Source organism: Oncorhynchus clarkii, chromosome 25, assembly GCF_045791955.1.
Source record: "Oncorhynchus clarkii lewisi isolate Uvic-CL-2024 chromosome 25, UVic_Ocla_1.0, whole genome shotgun sequence".
In the NCBI taxonomy this organism is placed as follows: domain Eukaryota; kingdom Metazoa; phylum Chordata; class Actinopteri; order Salmoniformes; family Salmonidae; genus Oncorhynchus; species Oncorhynchus clarkii.
This window is the reverse complement of record NC_092171.1, coordinates 2,636,647-2,648,902: the sequence shown is the minus strand read 5'-3', so window position 1 is coordinate 2,648,902 and position 12,256 is coordinate 2,636,647. Positions and strand designations below refer to the sequence as shown.

Here is a 12,256-nt window from a genome sequence, read left to right as displayed (position 1 = left end):
AAATTACAACCTCTCACTTTCGGTTATTTGAAAATGTCCAAAATATCTATATTTTTAAAACAAGCAATAGAAAGATGATAGGACAACTAATAGAACAAATAATATGGTTAAACTCAAATATACAGTTGAAGTCGGGAATTTACATACAGTGGGGCAAAAAAGTATTTAGTCAGCCACCAATTGTGCAAGGTCTCCCACTTAAAAAGATGAGAGAGGCCTGTAATTTTCATCATAGGTACACTTCAACTATGACAGACAAAATGAGACAAATAAATCCAGAAAATCACATTGTAGGATTTTTTATGAATTAATTTGCAAATTATGATGGGAAATAAGTATTTGGTCACCTACAAACAAGCAAGATTTCTGGCTCTCACAGACCTGTAACTTCTTCTTTAAGAGGCTCCTCTGTCCTCCACTCGTTACCTGTATTAATAGCACCTGTTTGAAGTTGTTATCAGTATAAAAGACACCTGTCCACAACCTCAAACAGTCACACTCCAAACTCCACTATGGCCAAGACCAAAGAGCTGTCAAAGGACACCAGAAACAAAATTGTAGACCTGCACCAGGCTGGGAAGACTGAATCTGCAATAGGTAAGCAGCTTGGTTTAAAGAAATCAACTGTGGGAGCAATTATTAGGAAATGGAAGACATACAAGAGCACTGATAATCTCCCTCGATCTGGGGCTCCACGCAAGATCTCACTCCGTGGGGTCTAAATGATCACAAGAACAGTGAGCAAAATGAATGTCATATTCCTTATAACTGGAACCTCCATCAAGAGCTAGCCAGCTAACCAGCTACTAGCTATTAGTCTTTGTTAGCCACAGCTAGCGGTCTTCACGTTTAGCTCAGACACCAGACAATACCTGCATATCGGACTGCTTCTCTCTACCACATCACGGGATTCCTGCCGCTCTGGATCATTACACCAGATCTTCGTAGCTAGCTAGCTGCAAACAAGTGGCTACTGTTAGCAAACGCCTCTGTCCCGAAGCAAGCACCAGCTAGCCTCGAGCTAGGCCCATATACCAGCTAATTCTAGGGCTACAATACCTCCTTAGCCAATTGGCCTGGACCCTTTACTGTCGACACAGAGCCCCGTCGATTCATCATGACTGGTCTGCCGACGTAATCGACCGATGTGGTCTCAATAGGCTTTTCCGTTGCAATGTCGCCGAAGACTCAACTGTTAGCCCCGGCCCGCTAGCTTTCTGAATGCCGTGTCTCCCCCTCGACTAGCGTAGTAGTGACTACCGAACGGCTCCCTGACTCACCTATTGCTGCTCCATGATCACTCGGCTACACAGCTGATGCCTCCTGGACTGTTTCAATAACACGGTGCCTAATTTTGTTTATCTGTCGGCCCCAGCTTCGAACTCAGGTACTGTATGTACCAAACTGACCCGCTCTGCCCATTCATCGCCATTTACCCGTCGTTGTCTTAGCTCTACCAATCAACACCTGTGATTGCTTTATGCCTCTCTCTCATGTCAATATGCCTTGTCTACTGCTGTCTCGGCTAGTTCTTCTTGTTTTATTTCACTGTAGAGCCCTCAGTCCCGCTCACCATGCCTTAGAAGGCTCTTTTGTCCCACCCCACACAAATGCGGAGACCTTACCTGGCTTAACTGGTGCTTCCAGAGACTAAAAATCTCTCATCGTCACTCAACACCTAGGTTTACCTCCACTGTACTCACATCCAACCATACCCTTGTCTGTACATTATGCCCTGAATCTATTCTACAACGCTCAGAAATGTGCTCCTTTTATTCTCTGTTCCCAAAGCACGAGACGACCAGTTCTGATAGCCTTTAGCCGTACCCTTATCCTACTCTTCCTCTGGTGATGTAGAGGTTAACCCAGGCCCTGTAGCCCCCAGTACCACACCTATTCCCCCAGTCGCTCTCATTTGTTGACTTCTGTAAACGTAAAAGCCTTGGCTTCATGCATGTTAACATCAGAAGCCTCCTCCATAAGTTTGTTTCATTCACTGCTTTAGCACACTCTGCCAACCCTGATGTCCTAGCCGTGTCTGAATCCTGGCTTAGGAAGGCCACTAACAATTCTGAAATTTCCATCCCCAACTACAACATTTTCCACCAACATAGAACTGCCAAAGGGGGCGGAGTTACAATCTACTGCAGAGATAGCCTGCAGAGTTCTGTCATGCTATTCAGGTCTGTGCCCAAACAGTTCAAGCTTCTACTTTTAAAAATCCACCTTTCCAGAAACAAGTCTCTCACTGTTGCAGGCCTTTCTAATCGACCTGGCCCGGGTATCATGGAAGGATACTGACCTCATCCCGTCAGTAGAGGATGCCTGGTTATTCTTTAAAAGTGCTTTCCTCACCATCTTAAATAAGCATGCCGCATTCAATTTTTTTAACTAAGAACAGATATAGCCCTTGGTTCAATCCAGACTCCAGCACAAAAAACATCCTGTGTTAGCGTCAAATAGCCTCCGCGATATGCAACTTTTCAGGGCAGTTAGGAACCAATATACACAGTCAGTTAGGACAGCAAAGGCTAGCTTTTTCAAACAGAAATTTGCATCCTGTAGCACAAATTCCAAAAAGTTTTGGGACACTGTAAAGTCCATGGAGAATAAGAGCACTTCCTCCCAGCTGCCCACTGCACTGAGGCTAGGAAACACTATCACCACCGATAAATCTATGATAATAGAGAATTTCAATAAGAATTTTTCTATGGCTGGTCATGCTTTCCACCTGGCTACCCCTACCCCGGCAAAAAGCTCTGCACCCCCGCAGCAACTTGCCCAAGCGCCCCCGCTTCTCCTTCACCCAAATCCAGATAGCTGATGTTCTGAAAGAGCTGCAAAATCTGGACCCCTACAAATCAGCTGGGCCCTCTCTTTCTAAAATTATCTGCCGCAATTGTTGCTATCCCTAGCCTGTTCAACCTCTCTTTCGTATCGTCTGAGATCCCTAACGATTGGTAAGGTGCCGTGGTCATCCCCCTCATCAAAGGGGAGACCCAAACTGTTACAGACCTATATCTATCCTGCCCTGCCTCTCTAAAGTCTTCGAAAGCCAAGTTAACAAACAGATCACAGACCATTTCGAATCCCACCGTACCTTCTCCCCTATGCAATCTGGTTTCCGAGCTGGTCATGGGTGCACCTCAGCCACGCTCAAGGTCCTAAACGATACCATAACTGCCATCAATAAAAGACAATACTGTGCAGCTGTCTTCATCAACCTGGCCAAGGCTTTCGACTCTGTCAATCACCTCATTCTTATCGGCAGACTCAACAGCCTTGGTTTCTCAAATGACTGCCTCGCCTGGTTCACCAACTACTTCTCAGATAGAGTTCAGTGTGTCAAATCGGAGGGCCTGTTGTCCGGACCTCTGGCAGTCTCTATGGGGGTGCCACAGGGTTCAATTCTCGGACCGACTCTTTTCTCTGTATATATCAATGATGTCGCTCTTGCTGCTGGTGATTCTCTGATCCACCTCTACGCAGACGACACCATTCTGTATACATCTGGCCCTTCTTTGGACACTGTGTTAACAAACCTCCAGACAAGCTTCAATGCCATACAACACTCCTTCCATGGCCCCCAACTGCTCTTAAATGCTAGTAAAACTAAATGCATGCTCTTCAACCGATCGATACCCGCCCGCCCGACTAGCATCACTAATCTGGACTAGAGGTCGACCGCATGGCCGATTTCAAGTTTTCATAACAATCGGTAATCGGCATTTTTGGACGCCATTATGGCTGATTACATTGCAATAAACGAGGAAACTGCGTGGCAGGCTGACCACCGGTTACATGAGTGCAGCAAGGGGCCAAGGTAAGTTGCTAGCTAGCATTAAACTTATCTTATAAAAAAACATTTGACCATATTAATGACCAAAGGCTCGTATTTCTGTGTTTATTATATTATAATTAAGTCTATGATTTGATATTTGATAGAGCAGTCTGACTGAGCGGTGGTAGGCAGCAGCGGGCTCGTAAGCATTCATTCAAACTTTACTGCGTTTGCCAGCAGCTCTTAGCAATGCTTGAAGCACAGCGCTGTTTCTGACTTCAAGCCTATCAACTCCTGAGATTAGGCTGGCAATACAAAAGTGCCTATTAGAACATCCAATAGTCAAAGGTATATGAAATACAAATGGTATAGAGAGAAATAGTCGACGCGTCGTAATTCCTATAATAACTACAACCTAAAACGTCTTAACTGGGAATATTGAAGAACTGGGAATATTGAACCACCAGCTTTCATATTTCATACACCTGCATTGCTTGCTGTTTGGGGTTTTAGGCTGGGTTTATGTACAGCACTTTGAGATATCAGCTGATGTAAGAAGGGCTATATAAATACATTTGATTTGATTCTGAGCAAGGAACTTAAACCTAAGCTGTTTTACATAGCACATATTGCACTTTTACTTTCTTCTCCAACACGGTGTTTTTGCATTATTTAAACCAAATTGAGCATGTTTAATTATTTATTTGAGACTAATAGATTTTATTTATGTATTATATTAAGTTAAAATAAAAGTGTTCATTCAGTATTGTTGTAATTGTCATTATTACAAATAAATATATATATATATATATAAATTGGCCGATTAATCGGTATCGGCTTATAATCGGTATCAGTGTTTAAAAAAATCATAATCGGTCGACCTCAAATCTGGACGTTCAGACTTAGAATATGTAGACAACTACAAATACCTAGGTGACTGGTTAGACTGTAAACTATCCTTCCAGACTCACGTTAAGCATCTCTAGTCCAAAATTAAATCTAGAATCGGCTATCTATTTCACAACAAAGCCTCCTTCACTCATGCGGCTAAACATACCCTCGTAAAACTGACTATCCTACCGATTCTTGACTTCGCCGATGTCATTTACAAAATAGCCTCCAACACTCTATTCAGCAAATCGGATGTAGTCTTTGACACCAAAGCCCCATATACTACCCACCACTGCGACTTGTATACTCTCGTTGGCTGGCTGGCCCTCGCTTCATATTTGTCGCCAAACCCACTGGCTCCAGGTCATCTATAAGTCTTTGCTAGGTAAAGCCCCGCCTTATCTCAACTCACTGGTAACCATAGCAGCACCCACCCGTAGCATGTGCATAGCGGCAGGTAGCCTAGTGGTGAACTAGTAACCGAAAGTTTGCAAGATTGAATCCCCGAGCTGACAAGGTAAAAAAATCTGTTCTGCCCCTGAACAAGGCAGTTAACCCACTGTTCCTATGTCGTCATTGAAAATAAGAATTTGCTCTTAACTGACTTGTCTAGTTAAATAAAAATAAAAAAAATTTTTATCTCAGCTTACTGGTCACCATAGCAACACCTACGCGCTCCAGCAGGTATATTTCACTGGTCAAAGCCAACTCCCTCTTTGGCCACCTTTCCTTCCAGTTCTCTGCTGCAAATGACTGGAACAAAAATTACTGAAGCTGGAGACTTCCAGACTTCCATATCTCCCTCATTAATTTTAAGCTTCAGCTGTCAGAGCAGCCCATCTGTAAATAGCACACTCAACTACCTCATCCCCATATTCTTAATTATTTTTGCTCTTTTGCACCCCAGTATTTCTACTTGCACATCATCATCTTCACATCTATCACTCCAGTTATAATGCAAAATTGTAATTATTTCACCACTATGGCCTATTTATTGCCTTCCCTCCCTAATCTTACTATATTTGCAGCAGAGGTCGACCGATTATGATTTTTCAACGCCGATACCAATACCGATTATTGGAGGACCAAAAAAGCTGATACCGATTAATCAGCCGATTTAAAAAATAAAATAAAAAATGTATTTGTAATAATGACAATTACAACAATACCGAATTAACACTTATTTTAACTTAATATAATACATCAATAAAATCAATTTAGCCTCAAGTAAATAATGAAACATGTTCAATTTGGTTTAAATAATGCAAAAACAAAGTGTTGGAGAAGAACGTAAAAGTGCAATATGTGCTATGTAAGAAAGCTAACATTTCAGTTCCTTGCTCAGAACATGAGAACATATGAAAGCTGGTGGTTCCTTTTAACATGTGTCTTCAAAATTCCCAGGTAAGAAGTTTTAGGTTGTAGTTATTATAGAACTATTTCCCTCTATATCATTTGTATTTCATTCACCTTTGACTATTGGATGTTCTTATAGGCACTTTAGTATTCACAGTGTAACAGTATATCTTCCGTCCCTCTCCTCGCTCCTCCCTGGGCTCGAACCAGCAACACATCGACAACAGCCACCACATCAAAGCGTTACCCATGCAGAGCAAGGGAAACAACCACCCCAAGGCTCAGAGCGAGTGAAGTTTGAAACGCTATTAGCGTGCGCTAACTAGCCAGCCATTTCACTTCGGTCACACCAGCCTCATCTCGGGAGTTGATAGGTTTGAAGTCATAAACAGCGCAATGCTTGACGCACAACGAAGAGCTGCTGGCAAAACGCACGAAAGTGCTGTTTGAATTAATGTTTACTCGCCTGCTTCTGCCTACCACCGCTCAGTCAGATACTTAGATACTTGTATGCTTGTATGCTCAGTTAGATTATATGCAACACAGGACACGCTAGACAATATTTAGTAATATCATCAACCATTAATGCTAGGTAGCAACTTACCTTGGCTTACTGCATTTGCGTAACAGGCAGTCTCCTTGTGGAGTGCAACGAGAGAGAGGCAGGTCGTTATTGCGTTGGACTAGGTAACTGAATGGTTGCAAGATTGCTGAGCTGACAATGTGAAAATCTGTCTTCTTGCCCCTGAACGAGGCAGTTAACCCACCGTTCCTAGGCCGTCATTGAAAATAGGAATGTGTTCTTAACTGACTAGCCTAGGTAAATAAAGATTAAATAAAGGTGTAAAAAAAAATCGGTCGACCTCTAATTTGCACACCATGTTCATAGATTTTTCAATTGCGTTATTGACTGTACGTTTGTTTATCCCATGTGTCTGTTGTTGTTTTTGTCGCACTGCTTTGCTTAATCTTGGCCAGGTCGCAGTTGTAAATGAGAACTTGTTCTCAACTTGCCTACCTGGTTAAATAAAGGTGAAATAAATAAATAAATACATTCAAAAACTCTTTGAACTTGTTTTTCCTTCCAAAGGTGCTACTACTAGTAATTGTTGAGGTGTTTGGCTTATTTCTAAATTTATATAGCTAGTTGCAGGTGGATACATTGTCGGATTATTTAATGTAGCAAAAATGGTGCAAACATTTTTTTATTTTTGATGTTACGTTCTACCTGCAACTAGCGATGGAAGTTTAGAAGACACCCCTGTCTTCCAAGTTGAGAACAAAGAAAGTTTCACGATGTAAAGGTTAGTCGAAAATGTGCCTATTGCGGCTATATGCAGCCTGTTAACAACGATTATCCAAGCATGATGAGAACTGTTTAATTTAAGTGTGTTCCACTGTAAAAAGAGTTGTTCATGTGAAAGAAAACAAAGAGAAAGGTTGAGAGGCAGGAAATAACCTTTTAGACTGTTGTGACATGAAAGAGAAAACAGGTTGAGAACGTTTGATAGGGAGGAGGTAAGAAGTCCAGAAAGTTGTTCAGATGGGTAATTTGAAGACTAACTGCATCCCAAATGGCACCCTATTCCCAGGCCTAAAAGTGCACGACTTTTGGCCAGGGACACAGACTTGGAGTTGCCCAGCTAAAGGGTTAATGGGAGAGTATTGTCTGGCAGCTCTATTGTATTCCCTCCAATACCTCCCATTCCACTTGTCTGAGCTCACATACACAAATAAAAATGCAGACACACACATACATACACACACACAAAGATGCGGACACACACACACACACACACACACACACACACAAATATGCACACACCCAAGTCCTTCTCACTGCTGCCCGCTGTCTCTCATCTGTTCCCTTTTTCCAAAAACATTATTTCATTCACTCCTTCTGCCTCCACCCCTCCATCTTTGCCTCACTCACTGGCTTTTGTGAGAAACGAGGGCAGACATCTGCCGTCCGTGCCACCCTCTCCATCTCTCCGGACCACCAAGGCTGTGGCAAGCGCCCAGCCTTTGAGTGAGTGTGTGTGTGTGTGTGTGTGTGTGTGTGTCGTGTGTGTGCGCACAAGGGGAATGCTATTGTGCCCCTTAAACTAATCCCAAGCTCAATGTAATGAATTATAGTCTAACTGGCAGGTGGTACAAGGCTACCCTACAGTATGGCCTAGTTCCACAGTGTACTTCATACAATCTGAGCAATATACACTACCGTTCAAAAATTTGGGGTCACTTAGAAATGTCCTTGTTTTTGAAAGAAAAGCATATTTTTTTGTCCATTAAAATAACATCAAATTGATTAGAAATACAGTGTAGATATTGTTAATGTTGTAAATGACTACATTGTGTAAAAACACTGTTTTCATATTGAGATGCGTTGCACTGAAAACTGTCTCTTTAAAAATGTCAGGTTTGCTTGTGATGACGACATGCAATAGATCCGTCATTCATTCATTGCTATGATCATTGATCTCCGTTGCTATGATCATTTTCCTATCTTTCTGTTCCCCCAAAGGTTTGAATATACTGGTAAAGTAACCAGGTTGTTAGGTTGCGTGCTAGCCAAAGAGGAAAACACACGGATTCATTTTAGAACGGCCCATGAAACGGTTCAGGAATGTAAAATGTGGTCCCAGTGATCCGCTTTGGGAAGATACAAATGTTGCACCGGTAATATGGTCAGATCTTTAGACCTGGTTGAGCTACAAGCAAGTCGTTTTCGCTATAGAAATAGTGCATCCATGAAGCTAACGAATCCTCACTCGCTTGTTTCTGTAGGGCACTAGGAAACAACAGCACAGCAAAGCCTTTTCATTATGACAATTATTATCTGGGAGATTTTTTCCATAGTCGCGCAGTGCTCCCAAAATAAAACTCCTGGTCGCACAGCTAAATATTTTATTGCATATGTGACCAAATTGGTCGCACTTCAGAGCTCTGTCCACACCCAAACAAGAGTTGGAATATGGCATTATCTGCCAACATAAATAAATAATTCCTCCTAACTGTTTAAAACATTTGGTGATGCTTAAAGGGTTTATCCATCCAAATATGATCATTTCCAGTTTGTTCTATAAGATTGGATGTAGGCTACAGGGAGCAGACGGCAATCCAAAATAGCTTTCATTCCTTACATATGGGTAGTCAAAAAGAGCTGTAGCTTGCATTGCTAATTTCTAGAGACCTTGGGCCAAATTATCATTGAAAACTAGCATATAAAGATAATCAAACAGCATAATTGTAAAACTGTCTTAATTTTGCTGGAGCCCGGGAAGAGTAGCTGCTGCCTTGACAGTGCTTTTAAATAAAATACATTATTTGTTTTCTCTGAAAATCCTCATTTTAACCTACTTAACCCCAAGATTTTCCCAGTTTTCACAATTTGTAAAGTCCTAGTTATTTTTGTTGCTTTGGGAAAGTAAATACTGAATATTTTCACTTATATAATGCAATTGGTGATTAATATATATTTGCCCCTTAGGTTTAATGTCAACCCTGTAACGTGAACTGAACATGTTTTAATATCGTAAAACTAATATGGTAAAAATACATTTGAAAGAAACATTGAACATCTAATACTGAAATCATAGTGTAAAAGTAGGTGAGCTGGTTCGACTCTTTTTGGTAATTTTCTTGAGATTTGTGGTGGAAAACCCTGGCTGTTACCCATAGACAGATAGGCTAGAAATGTTTTAAGATAAAATACCGCTGTCAAGCTTACATTAAATTGCACACAAGCTTCCATTCCCCTTGTCACAAGGGGAGTAACATTAATGGCTGATTTATGATGTCATCATCCCTGTTACGATAAACCGTGTCACTTTTTATTTATTTTCATTTCTGAACATGTCAGAATATAATCATTTGGTGAAATAAATAGTAATTTTGGACAAAATTACACTTCCCAAAAGGCACTCTAGTCGTAGAATGACCCAGCTATGTGATTCTATGATTGCCAAATACTTGTGAGATGCTACCCAAACCACAACATGGTATGCTGATTGGAAGATGAACAATGCTATGCTAACGGTCACTATTCAAGAACAGTAGATGCAATGTAATGGCACTAACCTGTTGCATTTTCTCCAGGTCCAGACTTGGCCTCCCCAGGTCTCCCCCGTAGCTGTGCCTGTGTTTCCTATAGGGAGCCGCCGACTGGTCGAAGTGGGTCAAGATGATAGGCTTGGCAGCAGGCTGCACCCCCTGGAACTGGAGCTTAATTGGAGGCGGTGGCTTGAGGCTGCGAGGTGGGCTTGAGCTAAAGAGCACCGGGCTGGTGGAAGTGGCCAGGCAAGTCCCAGGCTCCAAGGATGCTGCAACTGGGCCACAGCCACACAGGTCCCACACCTCCTCGTCGCTGGAGGCACTGCTGGGGTGGTCACCGTGGCGATGGTGCAGCGTCCACTTCCTGCTGTCTCCAACGCCGTGGCTGATTCGCTCTAGCTCTTCTTCAGACGAGTGGCGGTCCAAAGTCGGGTCTAGAAGGAGGCGTAGGTGATGGAGGCGTGCTGGAGATAGGGGACCCTGATTGTGCTGCTGGCTGGTTGCCAGAGGGGTGAGGCCGCAGTTCCGCCGCCTCTCTGAGAGGGGTGACCAAGAGCACATGTCAAAGGTGAAGAGGCAGAGATAGCGACAAGCTTGTGTATTTCTATTCTGTGTAAACTGAAAGTTGCTTTATCTGCTAAATGACCATCTTGTACACATCCATGTAAAAACGAAGAGCATAGAAGACTTGGGTTGGTTTGAGCAGGCGGGCCACATACCTCTGTCAATCTGTGCAAGCTCCTGGTTCTCCCCCTCGGAATCGTCGCTCTCCGCTCCCTCCCCACTGCCATGGTAGGAAATCTAGAAGGGAAAGGGTTAAAGGATAACTATTTAATTGGGCAACATATGGCTTGTCCCTCAACTTCCTACATGAGAGAGCATACAGTTAGCATCAGTACAAGACACTCTTTGGGGCTTTGCTAGGTTAGGTCGACAAGTAGCGTATTTATTATACGAAATACCCAGGTTCATATCAATGCAACTATGAAGCAACTAGGAAGCAGTATCTTTACCAAATCACCATTCCACTTACCTCACATCTCTACAGCTAGTGCAACAGCATCACTAAGCAACAGGGTGGCCCACTGATTCTCAACTAACATCCTTTTATCTAAAGACTCAAATATTGTGTTGGAGAAATTGTGCAAAAGGTCGAGATTAGGGCAACTCTGTTTCGCATATAACGTGCACATCATGCTAACACCCAAACTTGGCCAAATGGCTTTATTTCCTGGAAAATTCCTTACTCTCAAATTGGAATTTGGAACAGGGATGACATTTACAAAAAGCTTAAATCTAGGTCTGGTCAATCTAGCCTCTTCAGTTCAGTGTAAACTCTTGTCAGCTCTTGGCAATTTCCAAGTCCCAGATTGCCCCTTTAAGAGCAGTTCCCTTTTGAGGGGTCTACGACAACAACAGTAGACACCCAGCAGACTGCAGCACGAAGAGTTAAGTAACGCGCCACACACACAGTAGTTACCACACTGAGGCAGAGCAGCTGCCATCTGTGCTCACACACACATGCACTCACACAATGCCTCCCCTTCCTACTGAAGCACTTCAAACAGAGCAAAGGAGAAAGAGAGTGCAAGAGAAAGGAACCAGGGCCTCAAGTTCTACTCCAGCAGGCAGCGTACACTTCTACTATAAACAACTGGGGTGCATTCAGAGTTTACTATGACATTGTAGGACACAACGTTGAACACTGCTGAATGTTTGCGACTGGTACACTGTACACTACATAGTACTCTTACTTCCCTATCAGCATCAAAATACAGGCTATACTGTATCTAGCTATGAAATATCTTTATCCTAATCCTGATCAAATATCTTTACAAATGTTCACACCATCAATCAAACTATTTCCACTACTACCTTAGCAAAGTACAAATGGTGCAAATACGGTTATAATAATTAATATGGCCATTTATTATCATTTGAAGCAGTATACAGTATATAGCAGCATAGTTCTCGATCAATTCTTTACATCGACAGCCACAGTAGAGAGCACACCAACTTCACTGCCATTGCCCTTTCTATCCCCATGACATCACCCACTAGCACCACATTGTCTTGTGTGGGAGGCTGATAGTATTCTTCTCTTCCCATTTAGGATCGGTTGTAGGGTAATCTGATCCTAGGTCAATGTTAAGGGAAACTTCTACCTCAAGCAAA

General features: G+C 42.6%; 1 protein-coding gene across 2 annotated transcripts in view; it reads right to left on the bottom strand.

Moving 5' to 3' along the window:
- Window positions 1-12,256, bottom strand: part of LOC139383392 (uncharacterized) — a 54,223-nt gene that overhangs the window by 23,756 nt on the left and 18,211 nt on the right. For both annotated transcript variants that reach the window (XR_011628731.1, XM_071127917.1), the window contains exons 2-3: window positions 10,801-10,882; window positions 10,109-10,617 (exon numbers count right to left, since the gene is read on the bottom strand). Coding sequence is in view for 1 of the 2 variants with exons in the window: in XM_071127917.1 (XP_070984018.1) it covers window positions 10,109-10,617; window positions 10,801-10,882 (591 nt within the window). In the remaining variant the exon portion in view is untranslated. The remainder of the gene's footprint in view (window positions 1-10,108; window positions 10,618-10,800; window positions 10,883-12,256) is intronic.